Genomic DNA, 14,679 nt, shown 5'->3' with positions numbered 1-14,679 from the left:
CTAACCTTAAGATACCAACACACAGGGCAGAGCCTCACACCCTAAAATGCCTGAGCACACTAAGAAAAATCATCCTTCTTTAGAGGCTCATGGCACTTCTCAGGGAAAACTACCAGAGCCCAATGGCCACATGCTGGGCTGGGACATGTAGTCCCTTGGATAACATCACCAAGAAGTAGCTGGTAGATCTGGGACTTGAACCTGAATGTTCTGGGATCCCATGAAGCCATAGCCCTGCACAGAGTTAAGTGTGGTGAGAGGCACCGGGCGGTCACAGGGCCCACCTGCAGGCTCTGGTGGTGTTCCTCCAGCTCCTCATCGCTGAATCCAGTTCCCAGCTGCAGGAGAAAATGGCAGATTAGAAATTCATCTGGCTAGCTGGTCCAGCTCTTAATCCTGTTCTGCCACCTCCTGAGATGAAGTGATGTTACTGAGCTATCAGCCACAATTCCCTGCCCTGAAAGGCTGTAGTTTTCATGTACTGTCCTTTGCTTTCTAAAAAAAAAAAAACACTCTCCTCTGTTGATGCTCTCCAGTGTTTAGGCAAGATCTCTATCACTAAGCCACACTCCTAGCCCCTCACTGGGGTATTCTAGGCAGGGGCTCTACCACTCAACCATGCCCCAAGCCTCTCACTGGGGGATTCTAGGCAGCAGCTCTACTGCTGAGCTACATTCCCAGCTTCACACCCAGGATGGTATTGGCCTTGTAATTCCCTACCTCCCAAGTGGCTGGGATCACAAGCTTGCACCACCACTTACCACTCCTACTCTTAACATTACCAAGGCAGTGCTGTAATGGGAGTAGTAATAGTCCGTGCTGGCAGCTACCTGCAACTGCTTATGTAAGTTTCTAATTAGACAGGTGCTATCTGTATTAATGACCTTATTATTTCTTGCCTTCTACCATAACAATAGTGCTTTTAAAACCCTACTCTAAATAAATATTATAAAATGGTAACATACTAAAAATCTAACAAATTACAAGCTACTAGATCACATGGGTAAACATGTAAATTGTCACTCATTTATTCAGAGTTGATTGAACACATGCATGATGGCATGCATGATGGCAGGTACATCCCAGAGTAGAACTACATCCCTCCCAATTCTGTGATCAGCACCCAGTCCCCAGGACCTTGCATATAGCCTGAAGCTCTTCACTCTCCTCATCGTAGGCAGCCAACAGGAAGCCTCCATACCGGCCAGCCCGCTTCCCCCGGCCCAGGTAGGCACCAATCACCACAAGGTCCAGAGTGTCACCCACACCGTCAAGGTAGTCCTTCTTCAGCTGGAGGAGGGAAGTAAGGAATGAGAGGGGCAGAAGGGCAGATGGGAACTTGCTACTTGAGGTTTCTACTTAAGAGCTTTGAGGAGGAGAAGCAAAGCAAATGAGCTGGAGGTGTGTGAGGAGCATCACCTTTTATCTTTCCAGGTTGAGCTGGAATCTGGATCCTCCTGCCTCAGCCTCCAGAATGCTGGAGTTATATATAATATGGACCACACACCCACCTTGGAAATCATCTTGTTTTCCTGTTTGCTTCAGTTCCCAAAGAGCCAACGTTAACTCACTCAATCCATTCCTTCACACTTACCCATCCATTCAAGACATACTTATGAAGTACCAGCTGAGTGCCATACAAGTACTTAAGATTATGGGGAAGAAAGTGAACTGTTGCTAAGTCAGGGAAGGTTTGTATACAATGGTCTAATTCTAGACAGGAGAAACAGGCCAGAACGAAGAAAAAAAAAGTGTACAACAGGACTGGATTGCACAGCTCCCAAGAGCCTCCATCTCTCATCTTGTACCAGAAAACATTACCCCACTCTCCACATTTATATCCAAACATCCACTAGCTTATTCTCAAAAAGCAGCCAGAGGACCCCTGCAATATGACAACAGGATCACATGACTTTCACTAAGCTCCTGCTGGCTTCCTGAAACCTTTAGAAAAGAATCTAGTTTCATCTCACAAGGCCCAAGGTGCTACACTCTTACAGCCTGCTCCCTTGACCTCCCCTGCTCACTCTGTGTCCACCTCTAGACCACTGCACCTGTGGCTCTCCTGCCCACCTACTCTACCCTCTTCACATAACCCACCCCTTCCTGCTGTCCACTGCTGGGCCCAGTGTCACTTCCAGAGAACTCTTCTGAACTATGCAGGGCCTCTCAAGACTCTCCCTAACCAAGCTCTTTCCATGAGCTCATCAGAGGCAGGTTACCCTGGACACAACCTAGAAGCCTCTCCTTTGTACACCTCATGCAACAAGGACACAAGGACAAGGGACATGAAGACCAGACTTGGCTTCCTCACCATGATATCCCTAAGGCTTAGGCTAGGGAGTTCACAGTGAGTTCCCGGAAGAGCCATTAACCACGCTTTACTTCAGGAGGACATCTGACTGGGGTAGAATCATGTAATGGAAACCCACACTCACTAGGGAGTGGATGGAGACTGTGCACAGTAGGGATAGACATCCATACTGGGAAAGACAAGCAGAGGCCAGAATCACCTTGAGCCAGTTGTGTGACCTCTTGGCAATCTCATAAGTGGCATCAACATCCAAGGTCTTCACCATCAGGCCCTCACAGGAGTCTGTGGGAAACATGGAAGCCTAACTAAGGAAGCAGTGGCTCACAAGATATAAGCAGGCAGGATTCCAGGCAAATCTCAGGGTTTGGGAGATGGGAAAATGGTCAGCACAGGTACAGCAAAGCTTCAAACCTTGGGAGAGAAGAGTAGTTACACTCACCCTTCACTGACTGCTCCAAGAACTCAGCAATCTGCTCGGTGTCCTTGGTGTCCAAAGAGGTGGTGAAGACAAACTCACCCTCTGTCTCCACGAAGTTCTCACGGAGCAGCTGCCGGCGTCGAGACAGGGGGCTGGCGAACCAGGGACTATGAGAAAAAAAAAGTAGACAACACTCAGGAAACAAAAACGGTGTAAGTCCAGACCTTGACAGCATACACAAGAGTCACACGTAATGATGTGGTTATAGAACACCTTGGGGAAGGATGAATCAACAACCAGCAGGACTGCTGTATTAGAGCTTTAACTGCAGAAGAAGGAATCAGAGAAAGGCAGATCCCACTAGCATGCTGAACTCAGAAAGACCTAGTGGGGAGCCACCAGCTTCCTGGTGACAGATAAACACTTTGTGGAGTTATAATTTAGTTCTTATTATTTGTTTGTTTATCATAGTATGCAGGTATGGATATGGCAAGGCATGCATATGGAGGTCAGATAATTCTGTGGCACATGTTCTTTCCATCCATCTTCACATAGGTTTCAAGGACTGCAGTCATACCATGAAACTTGCCTGTCAAACACTTTTACATGCTGAATGCCAGGCCCCAGTTATTACATTTTTAACCCCGCCCAACAAGGGTTAGGACCATGAAGTCCATATACATATCCAAGAGGATCTTCACTATGCTAATGAAGGAGTGGAAATCACCTTCTAAGTGAGAAACACACTAGTCAATGGAATGGTCCTTCAATGTCTATAGAAGCCCTGCCCCAGATACCAAAGTTCAAAGATGTTGAGATAGGTCCTTTATGAAACATGGTTCAGTAAGCTGGGCAGGGGTGGTGCCTGCTTGCTAACTTAGGAGGCTGAGGCCAGATCACACACACACAAACTTTATACATACAAACTGGACAGATATAACCTGCATGAGATGCTATCTATCCATGGGAAGGCTAGCCTCTGCTCACCTTTCTTCTCTAAGGTAAAATCCTCTGTCTGGTGGATACAATATGCACTCTATGATTCAGTTGCCAGGACCATATAGAATGTCCTGATGGCCCAGTAACAGACTCAGATCAGGACCAGTACAGAGATTTGACTGGCACTGGCCAGACAGAGGACATCAAGAGAGAAGCAGAAAGGCGAGGCAAGAAAAGTATGAGAGATCTCACCACTAAGCCCAACCCCATAAGCACACAGGATGATTTCTCACCAGGCTGAGGTGAGAATGATTTCTGATACCCTAAGTGACCATTTTCAAACTTTCAGTCTCAAGAACCTTAATAATCTTTTTCCTTTCCTTTCCTTTCCTTTCCTTTCCTTTCCTTTCCTTTTCTCTTAAAGAAAAGACTAGAGATATTTATGAGACATCAAGTCTCATAAATACTGGGCACATACTTTACTTCTGAGCCCCAAGGCCTTCACTAGGGGATTCTAGGCAGGTAGAACACCTGAGCCATGACCCCATTCCTTCACTAGGGGAGTCTACGCAGGGACCGTACCAGTGAGCAACACCCCCAGCCTGTTAAAATATACTTGAGGACTCTAATTTAAAGAGCTTCTATTTAGGGGGAAAGAATTGGGGGGGGGGGGGAGTCACATTTCTTGATATTTGTGATACAGAAATTTGAAATTTAAAGACTTTTTAATTCATTAAAAAACAGTATATCCAATACACCCAATTAGCATTTGATTTCCCTTTTTTGTGTTCTGCAAATGAAGCTTGGGTCCTTGAGCAAGCCAGGCAGGTAGGTAGTCTACTTCTGTGCTATACCTCCATATCTCCAAACAGCATGTTTCATAAAACACACCTCTATTTAAAAATGAACAGTGAGAAGAGGGAGTACGGCTGAGTGACAGTATACAGACCCTTTTGTTCAAGAGAATAGAAGCTGGCTTTTCCATAGTTCCTGCAGTCATGGGGAGAAAAACCTACTTCATACAGACGTGACAGGAAGAAAAAGCATACAAATGTAAAACCACGAGAGGAGTCCTCAAAAACACCCTCCAATAAAGTCTGAGTGAGGGCCTCTGGCCTCCAGAGCCCACACTTCAAGAGAATCATTGCCTGAGGAAGACATCCCAGCTCAGTGCTAGGGTAGAATTAGAAATGGAAACCAGACAGACAGCTCCAAGCTCACTCCAACCTGCTACCCTGTGGCCGCCTGTCACAAAACAGAACTCACCTCTCCGTTGAGGTAGATGAGGTCAAAAGCATACAGACACACTTGCACCTGTATCTCCGATGCATCAACCTCCTAATTGAAACAGAATAAAAGACCAGGCATGAGGGGAGGGAAGGTGGCATTCTGTGTCCTATCTCACTATGTCTCAGGCTGATCCCTACCATTCCACACCTACCCCTAGCTAAGGTCACACTGCCTAGGAGGAAGCAATGCTGCAGGCATTAGCCCAAAATGAGGATGACTCTTGGGAAATCCTGACTTCATCAGCCTCCCTTGTAGCTAATGATGATAAAATGTCACAATTCTAGCCAGCTGAGGTACAAGATATGTGACTTCCCCAATAAGGCTTTCATAGTGAAATGACATATACAGGAAAAGGACCCTTCTATCTTTCCTAACTGGGATGCTGGGATAAGAATGTGATGGTTTGGACAATGGTGGCCACTTTGCCAAAGCTAGCAGATCTACATCCAGATTCATTCTGCCCCTTAGAGAACCAAGTAGAACCCCAAAGTCAGGACTGGGAGGAAAAAAACAAAGTGTAGCACTGCTCCAGAAGTATATGGGTTGATGCTACCTTGCGCTTGCGCGTGGTGAGTACTTGGAATGGTTGGATCTGCTTCTTTTCCCGGTCCCAGGCCACAGCCTCAGTGTCCAGAATGAAAGATGTGACTGAGGGGTGTTTAATCTACAAAAGGACGAGGTCAAAAGACAGGCCAATGAATTCCTTTACCCTCCCATTGCTCTCACAAACCACAGCTGACATCAGCAAGACACAAGAGTCCTCACCAAGGTACACTAGCTTTCCTGATGACTTGTCATTTGGTACCACAGACCAGACACAGCAGCAGCAGCCAGAGAAACTTCCCTCTTCTCTTAACCACATTCAACTTCCTGTGAACCCAGTACTCCCACTCTGAGGTCTGCCTAAACCAAACTGTCTCCACCTCACCACATCCTGCCTCAACCACCCCAGCTGCTAGTCTACCATCCTGCGCTGACCTTAACTACAATAGTCTTGGCCAGTAGACAGGGTAGTTGTCACAAACCCTGATTATTATGGCTGTACTTGCTGATAAAAATGGTATGCCACTTCCCTGAGTCGTGGAAAACTCTTCATCAGCCCCTGATCCTCTCTCCTTGCCTGGTCCCCTAAGCCTCTCTTTCCTTGAGCACATCAGCAGGTGGTCTGTGTCTCTAAGGGACAGGTATCTCAAAAGCATTGAGCCTCTGAATTGCTTGTCTTCCTCCCCATTCCCTTTCCTGTGGTCTGCCTTCCCTGGAAAGCCTTCTTTTCCCAGGCACAACGTCAGGAACTGTCTTTCAGACAGAGCTAACTTTGTGGTTTAGGAACTCTGCTTTCTTGACAATTCAAACAAAAGTTCAATTCAAATCTACTTGTTCTTCACTAGGGGTAGGGATTGAACATAGGGTCTTGGGTAGTACATGTCAGGCAAACATGTCATGTTCTATCATGAGCCATGCTACCAGTTACTCACTGGTGTTTTCAAGGCAATGTCTCTATCACTGAGCCATGCCTTCAGCTCCTCACTGGTACACTCAAGTCAAGTACACCTCCAGTTTCTCATTGTTTAAGACTCTAGATTAGTGTTCTAATCACCTAGCAGTAGCTCAGCCACAGTTATGGTTCTACTCAGTCACAGATATTGGACCTATTCTTCAGAGTCCACTTTGCCCATCACTAATGAAGGGAGCAAGCCCTGGCTACGGTACTACAAGCTATGGCACACAGCAGATGCCTAATCAACACTTGCTGAATAAGAATGGGCATAGAAGACAACATACTGCTTAAGGCCACTTCTGGAATACAGCAAAACTAAGATGTGCTCAGTGGTTAAGAGTGATATTCTTGAAGAGGATTTGGGTTCAATTCCCAATATCTACAAGGTGCAAAGAAACCCCTGGCCTAAGGCCCAGCCCTGCTCTGCCTCTGAGCTACTTATAAAGCTCCAGCTGCTCACAGGCCTGTGTCCTTGAGATCCTCTCTCAGCCTCACCACTGGACAGCCCGATCCAGGACTCTACTAAAGTCATTCATAGGAACCTGTGTTAGACTGTATCCACAGTGGGGGGAGTGGGCTGGGTGGGACAAAAGCCTAAAACCCTCATTGCTTCTGTCTGGAATGTAGTGGCTATGGGGAGACAAAAATGGTGATGAAAAACTGACCAACCAAAGATAGTGGAGTCAGAACAGCCTACACCTGCTTCCAGATCCAAGATATAAGCAACATCTGCTCAGGCCACACTGAAACCAAGTTTGTTATATGCAGATATATATTTTCCAGGCTCCTCCTACTCCTAATGAACCCCACCCCCACAGAATCAGGGTGGTCCAGAGGGGCCGTACTATAGCCCAGCAAGCACATGCTCACCTTGGGGATGCGGCTGATAATGTCAGGATACTTTCCTGTGTTGTCTTCCTGGTTCCTGCTGAAGATCTTCACTTCTCCACCTTCCAGAACATGTATCTACCATCACAGAAGAGGAAATCAAGCAAGTCTTTCCTATGTGACACTGTCTTCAGATCTCACCTTCATTCATAGGTTGGGAAGCTCAAAGAGCTACTACATAGATCTGAGCAAATCACCTCAAGTTTCCTGATACCTGTAACCTGTGTCTGGCATTCACCATCTTTCTTTTTCCTACTTTTTTTTAAACTTATATTTAAAGTAAATGAATGAGAGAGAGAGAGAGAGAGAGAGAGAGAGAGAGAGAGAGAGTGTGTGCACGCACTCACGAGTGAGAGTGCCACTTAACCTACAGTGAGTACCTTCCTCATACAGGAAGGGCTGTGCTTGCCCATACCTGTGCTCGCTGCCCATCGTATTTATATTCACAGGTGAAGTCGACCTCCTCAAAGCGTTTTAGGACCTCACTGACACCCCGAGTGGGATGAGCCAGCATTGGTTTAAGAGGGACCCCTGGGAGGAAAGAAAGCAAGTTAGGGGGGCCAGGGGAAAGGCAAAAGCTACCAATGTGTCTTTGGACTACTACTCACTTCTGCTGACATAAGGGAGAGGACTACCCACATTTCAGAAGAGAAACTTGGGTCCTCATACCAGCCTCCCTGGAAGCTAATAAAGGTCATAAATAGGCACAGAAGTAACAAATAACAGAACAAGTAATATGGTCATATCCTTTACAAGCAATGTTACTCCCCCCCTTTCCCTGATCATATAGGCTTTAGAGTGAAAGGAAGCAAATAGAAGGATGAGATAGAAGGAACCCAGGTCCCTAGATGAACACTGGAGCACAGCCACATGCTGCCACAGCTGCCTGCCTTGCTCTGAACATGTATGCACATAGCAAATTCTGTGGCCAAGCCACTGCCTTCTGGACATTTTTTGCTGCTGCACTCCATGCCCTGCTCAGTTCACAAGAGAGAGCTGAGGGGGAAAAGACAAGGGTCTCAGCAAAGGGAAGAAGTACTCAGAAACTGTCTGGGTATAGTTGTTCACACATAGAAAATAGCTGCCCCAGCTTTGAGGGCCCATGGAGTGATACCTGGGCTCAGCTTGCAGTGCTCTGGGAGACGTTCCAGGCCATGTTCCAGCAGCACAGGGATGATTCGATCCAGGTCAGGAACCTCACTAGGGATGGGTTGGAGAGAAGACAGCAAGATGACAAGGTCTTTTGTTTTCTTCCATGGTGCTGGAAGAAGGGGTAGAACCCAGGCCTTGGGCATATGAAGAAAATATTCTGCTGCTGGACTATACCATACCCATAACCCAGATAGGACAGACCTAAGCAGGCAGTGGCAAATTCCAGGGTGTGGATTCTAGGCAAGCACACTCTTAGCCACTCACTGGTAGATTCTAGGAAAGCAGTCAACTGCTAAGCCACAACCCCACTCCTTGATTTTATAAGACAGGATCTTGCTACATATTCCAAGTTGGTAGAGAACTTGAGATACCAAGGGTATACTGGGATTTCAAGTGTATACCACCACATCCAGCCCATGAAGGTTCTTTCTATAAACTCCTAACTTGAAAACTCTGTCTACATACAAGTGCAAGAATAGAGATCCCTCAGCCCATGCCTGGGCTCTACTTATCTCTATGACCATGTCCCCAACTCATGTCACCAGGTGTCCTACTCTTAGTCACCACACATCATGCTGATTGTTTTCCTCAGCATGCATCCTCCATTACCCCTTGCTCATGTCCCAGTGACTGTGTCCCACTCAAGGCTATTGCTGACTTATTCAGCTAGCCTGGGACCAGGCAGAGTGGGTTAGACAGAGCTTGGCAGATGGTGGATGCTTCAGAGGCTGAGCCATTGGGAGATCTGTGAGAAACTCATCACTGCTATGTGCCCAGCACCCAGAGAAGTCAGGCGCAGATCAAGTGGGTTGGGGACATTTATGGAACTGCTCACTGTCCCTCTTTCCTCAGGAATGGTCACCAGGTCAGTTAATGGTCCTAGGTCAGCTGCTGGCCAAAGTTATATATGGCTCACTATAAAGCCCTAATCCTCTCTGTGCTGGTAATATCTATTATGAGTAGTCACCAGCCTCTTCTCTGGGTACCTTAGGGCTTTGGCTGGAACTCTGGGCATCTTGTGCCTGCAGTCCTCACATGCTATCTCTGCCTCTCACCGCTCATAACCAAGCATCATATCATCCTGGTCTAGACCGTAATCCCTTGCTATTATGAGTCCCACGTCAGTCCCTCATGTGCTGGTCATTATTCTCCCCCAACCCTGCATCTCACCAGAAGGTCTGCTTCAAGATCATGCCTTGTTCTTCCAACCACATCTTTCTGGCCTCTGCTGTCTTGCCCTTCCCAGCATCCACCACCGCCGTGGGAAATTCTATGAGAAGACCAACCAGCAGCTTAGTAATGAGCAAGACCCCTCAGTAATTCAAAGGTCCAGGGTCACAGAGGGTGATGTATGGCATGTGACAGGGCAAGGAATGAGGTAGGCTGCCCAAGTGCATTCTCAGAAGAGAATGTGGCAATAGATGGGAAAAAGAAACCCTGATAACACAGTGATGGGATAAAAATGGGCCGGAGCTACTCACCTTGGCCAGGGGGTGTGAGGCTCACAGCCTGGGCAAGAGCAGCCAGTACCGACTGCTCAGCTAGGCCAAGGCGCAGCCGCCCGCTTAGGGACCTGAGGATAGGACAGCAGCTGTGAGTTGACTGGCCACTCTCATCTTGCCCACCACAATTTGCCTGCTCCTGTCTCCCAGCCTCCACCTTTTGTGGAACCTCTTCAATATTTAGTCTACAAAGCCTCAAAGGGACCCAAGATGTCATATAATCCCTAAAAGATAAGGATATCAGGGCCAGACAGAGATGGCCATGACCGATGGCCACTGGGAAACAAAGCAGGAATTTCACAGCCAAGAGGGTATAGGCTTGAGGAGGGCAAGTCACAGGCAAAAGGTAAAACAGAACCCGACTCTGCTAGTGGGTGTAACAGTCAAAAATCTGACCCAGCCCAGGCTGGATCGCTACACTGCCTGCACCCCACCTCTATCAGCTGCTACATTCACTCCAGTAGCGACACGCGCGACAGGCCCCAAAAACCTGGGCGCTGTCCCGAGGCGAACCATGGCATCCTGTATAACGAATGCTCCAATGTCCTTGCTTTAGTTGGTAAATGGATCTGGGTGCTTTCCCTTAAGACTGCTTTATTATAAGTGCCTCTATTTGACACACAGCTAAGTTAGATTCCTCACCAGTCCTGGGCAGTCCTTGAGCCGACCAAGGGCTTTGAATTCAGTAAGAATGTTGCCTATTCAGTGACATTCAGAATTGCCTCTAGTATAGTAAGAGAGATAGTGAAAGAAATCAGACATTACTATCTACTACACAGAGTTAGAAATTTCAGGGCAAGCTACATCCATATGCAGGAATTTACCATTATCTAGGAAGTTTGTGATCTAAGGAGAAACCAAAGTAGATACTTACTGAGTTACACCCATACACAGGAATTTACAATGGCGTAGGGGGAAGGTGGACTATACAACAGACTAGAATAGGAACTAAGGCAAGGGCACAAAGCCCTAGCCCCTGACTTCTAAGATAAAGCTGACCTTGGGTGGGGCTGCTTTTGATCCCAGTGGTTAACTTTGAATTTTATTCCAGCTGGTTCCTGACAGTCCTTTGTGTTTGCATTCCTCTGTTTTGTGTAGGAGTCATAAAGGTACCTCACTGGTGTGTCATCTAACTTCCCTATTTTCTTCTGTATAAAAAGTTTGATGCTCTATTTGACACATTACATTCAGATCCACACTCCCGGTTTGTCCCCCATTCTCGCCCATCTGTCCGAGACCCTGATTCCCATGGATTGAGGGGGGCCAACTGGGCCCAGTCCATGGCAATCAGCTCCACTGTATTGAGGATAATAGATCTATCTCACATAGTGGCTGGGAGACTAGATGGGGAGACTAGGTACAGGGCAGAACACACTTCAAGAGAGATCAGTAACTTTCCACTGTCATGACAGCTTATACTGAATGCAGGCAGACATCAATAATCAACCACAAAATTTACCCTTGAACTCAAGGATCCTTCTCTAGGCAGCATCACCAATGGAGAATAGTTAGCCCATGACATGTATGGTTTGATATGAAATGCTCTCCACAGGCTCATACTTTGAATGCTCATCTACAGCTTGGTGATACTATTTGGGGAGGCTGTGAAAACTTCAAGAAATGGGGCCTACCCAATGGAAACAGGTCACTAGGTCACTATTTAAGAGGTTATACAGGTCTTGGTCCTGGTCTTACTCTGCTTCCTTATGTGCTGTGATGTGAGGAGCCTCCCCCACACACTCCTGTTGCCACAAACCCTACCATGCCTTCCCTACCAAGATGGACCCAAACTGTCCAAGTCATGAACTAAAATATTCCTTTCCTCCATCAAGTGGTCTAACCATAGTAATACAAAGGTAACTAAAATGGGCTTCCAATGCAAAGTCAGAACTGGGTCATGTTGTTATTTTTCTCATGAGAGGGCAGTCAGGGTGTGTGCAGTGTCTGCAACTGCCAAGTGCTCATAAGCTAGACCCATATGCCTCCCCACTGTCATGAGCCCCATGCTTACCTGGCAATGTACCTGGCTTCTGAGTGGCGGCAGGCAACAAAAAGGCCCTTGATAATGTCCATCTTCTTGGCCATGGACTAAACAAAGTAGAGAATAGGCAAGGAACCATCAGAGAACATTTTTCAGCTTTGGAAAATCTGCCACTGCCATGATCAACCACCACAACCTGTTGTAGTGTCTTAATCTGAGAGCAATGACAATGAGCCTCTCTCCCTTTGTCCAACAAGCATTAACAAGTGTCCTGACACCCAAGAGATGCTAGGTTCTCCAGAGAAGAACAAAAAGAGACACTGTAAATTGCACAAGCACAAACGAACACTAAGGTACACAGTCCCCACCACAGGCTTTGTTCTGGGTCTTGGGACATTTGGAGGTTGGGATAAGCCACCCTGCTCTACTTACAGCACTGCCAGTGAGCCGGGCAATGTCACAGAATTTGGTGAAGACTCCAGAAATAGTAAGTGGAGGTGGAGGCAGCATGAGTCTCTGAGTGCTGCGGCTGTTCTCGGCCACCAGCCCCACATCCCCCTTCTCAGCTACCTCAGCCCGGATGGACTCCAGCTGACGACCTTAATAGATGCAGCAGTGGGGAAGAAAGTAGAAGACGACACTGCAGTAACCTGTCTCTATTCATTGGCTGGATATTTCTCTAGCTATCTGGAATTAGGGGACTTCCCCCTTGTCTACAGATTGCTTCGTTGCTAGTAAATGCCTGCTCCCATTAGGTCAGTGTAAAAAGCCTAAGCAACGGTCAGTCTGAGAAAGACAAGGAGCTGTGTGAGCACAACCAGACTGGGAGTCATGTATAGATAGAACTAAAACCTATGGGGTGGGATGGGGCCAATGGAAGTGGAGAGGGCTGCCTGTTCAATCCTTAGTTGATCTCTAATAGTCCCTCTTGTTTATTGTGTTTCTATTGTTCTGCCTTTTAAAAAGTATGAGTTGTGCCTTGACCTTGCTTAAGTTTGAAATCAGAATCCTAATTTGGAACAATTAAGGTAAGAGCAGGAGGCTGGCAAGATGGACAAGCAAGTAGTCAAGATAACTCAATGGTTTTCATCACTCCTCCTCTCCATCCCACAGCTCTTATTCCAACACAGGCTGTGCCTCCCCACCCTGTAATGCCCAGACCTTGAAACTGTGGCCTTGTCAAGTACTCTTCCATTGGCCTCTTCCTCTACCTTTATCCCCGGTCCCAAGTTTTTCACAAACTTCAAGTGACCCCTCTCATTGGATCCCTACCTGTGGCCTGGGCAACGGCCTTGAGGAGGACACCATCACCAACACCCAGCTCTAGTCCCTGCTGAGGTGGCCCGAGGCGGTTGAGGCTGAGATAGAGAACAGGGAGCAAGTCTGGAGGGGACAGGGCCACCACGGAGCGCAGCAGGTTGCTCAATGTCTCCACCATCTTGAGCCTGGAAGAAAGGGCCAGGATATGTCCACCTATGTCAAGGTCAGTGAGGTGTTGCATCCCAGGAAGTTCGAAGGAAAAATGAAAAGAAGAGAAAGGAGAAGGATAAAGAGCCAAGGGAACAATGACAGCTTGTTTGTGGAAGGGTGACTGAAAAAATGACAATGAAGATGATGCTAATCACTGACAGAGAACAGCAGCCATGCACAGACACTTCCTCAAAAAGGCATTGGCTTTAACCCCTTTCCATCACTTTAACTGATGGATTCATGCCCACTCTGAGACAGGTGACATTATTGTCCCCACTTTACAGGTAAGAAAACAGGCACAGCAAGACTTGCCCAAGGTCAGGAAGCTAAGAAGCATCAGGCTGAGGGTCAGGCCAAGACTGTCCACTCTAGGACACTCAAGCCACTGAAAATGATGGCCATGTTTCCTGAAAATGCTGTTTGCCCAACTTACGTGGTCTAAGTAAAGAGCCATGTGAGCTGGGGATATAGTTCAGTTGATAGAATGCTTGCACAGCATATACAAATCCCCATATAAACTGGGGTGTGGAGACGACAGGCAATCTAGTACTCAAGAAGTAGAAGCAGAAAGAGCAGTGCAGGGCCAGCGTGAGCTACATGAGACTGTCTCAAAAAAAAAAAAAAAATGCAAAAAGGTTGCGTTTTTCTTAGAATAAGCCTAAAGAACAATTCTTTTAGAAAGGCAGGAGGAAAAAAGGGAAACACAGAATCACCTTATCACCCCGTGCAAAAAACCACAGGAATGGATGGCTGAAGCAGAAATAAAAATCAACTGCTGGATGCTGGGATGTACAGCCACCTTCCTCCCCAAACCCACGTCTGCTCAGCTCCAGAATGTGGCATATCTGGAAGCAGGGACTCTGTAGGTATGATTAAGGACGGAAAGAAAAGCATGCTAGACAAGGGTAAGCCCAAAACGCAGGGCCTCTCAGAAAAGGACACAGTGATGCATATTAGCCTCACATATTAGAAATGCCAAGGCTGGCTGGAGTCCCAGAAGCTGGAAGAAGTTGGATCAAGCTCTCTCTCTAAGCCTCAAGACGAGTTAACCTGCCTGCCAACAACCAAACTGTTACTCCAGGCTTCCTGCACTGTGGAGAAATAACTTTCTATTGTTTCAATTCACCTAGTGGCAATCTGTTTCTACTGTCCTGGGACAGCAGAAGTGAAAGAGTGGGTCAAGGTTAGGAAAGGAACAGGAAAGACTCCACCAGGTTGGCAAGAGGG

At 47.1% G+C, this 14,679-nt stretch overlaps 1 protein-coding gene across 3 annotated transcripts in view; it reads right to left on the bottom strand.

The window, feature by feature from the left end:
• Positions 1-14,679, bottom strand: part of Lig1 (ligase I, DNA, ATP-dependent) — a 34,252-nt gene that overhangs the window by 2,618 nt on the left and 16,955 nt on the right. For all 3 annotated transcript variants that reach the window (NM_001199310.2, NM_010715.3, NM_001083188.2), the window contains 15 exon segments: positions 285-338; positions 1,138-1,290; positions 2,514-2,596; positions 2,754-2,879; positions 2,881-2,899; positions 4,938-5,009; positions 5,515-5,625; positions 7,330-7,425; positions 7,763-7,878; positions 8,462-8,547; positions 9,670-9,769; positions 9,981-10,072; positions 12,013-12,089; positions 12,415-12,581; positions 13,255-13,427. In NM_001199310.2, the coding sequence (NP_001186239.2) occupies positions 285-338; positions 1,138-1,290; positions 2,514-2,596; positions 2,754-2,879; positions 2,881-2,899; positions 4,938-5,009; positions 5,515-5,625; positions 7,330-7,425; positions 7,763-7,878; positions 8,462-8,547; positions 9,670-9,769; positions 9,981-10,072; positions 12,013-12,089; positions 12,415-12,581; positions 13,255-13,427 (1,525 nt within the window).

The sequence above is a fragment of the Mus musculus genome, chromosome 7 (assembly GCF_000001635.26).
Source record: "Mus musculus strain C57BL/6J chromosome 7, GRCm38.p6 C57BL/6J".
NCBI classification, from domain to species: domain Eukaryota; kingdom Metazoa; phylum Chordata; class Mammalia; order Rodentia; family Muridae; genus Mus; species Mus musculus.
Note: the sequence above shows the minus strand (reverse complement) of the source record. Positions and strands in the feature narration are given on the sequence as shown.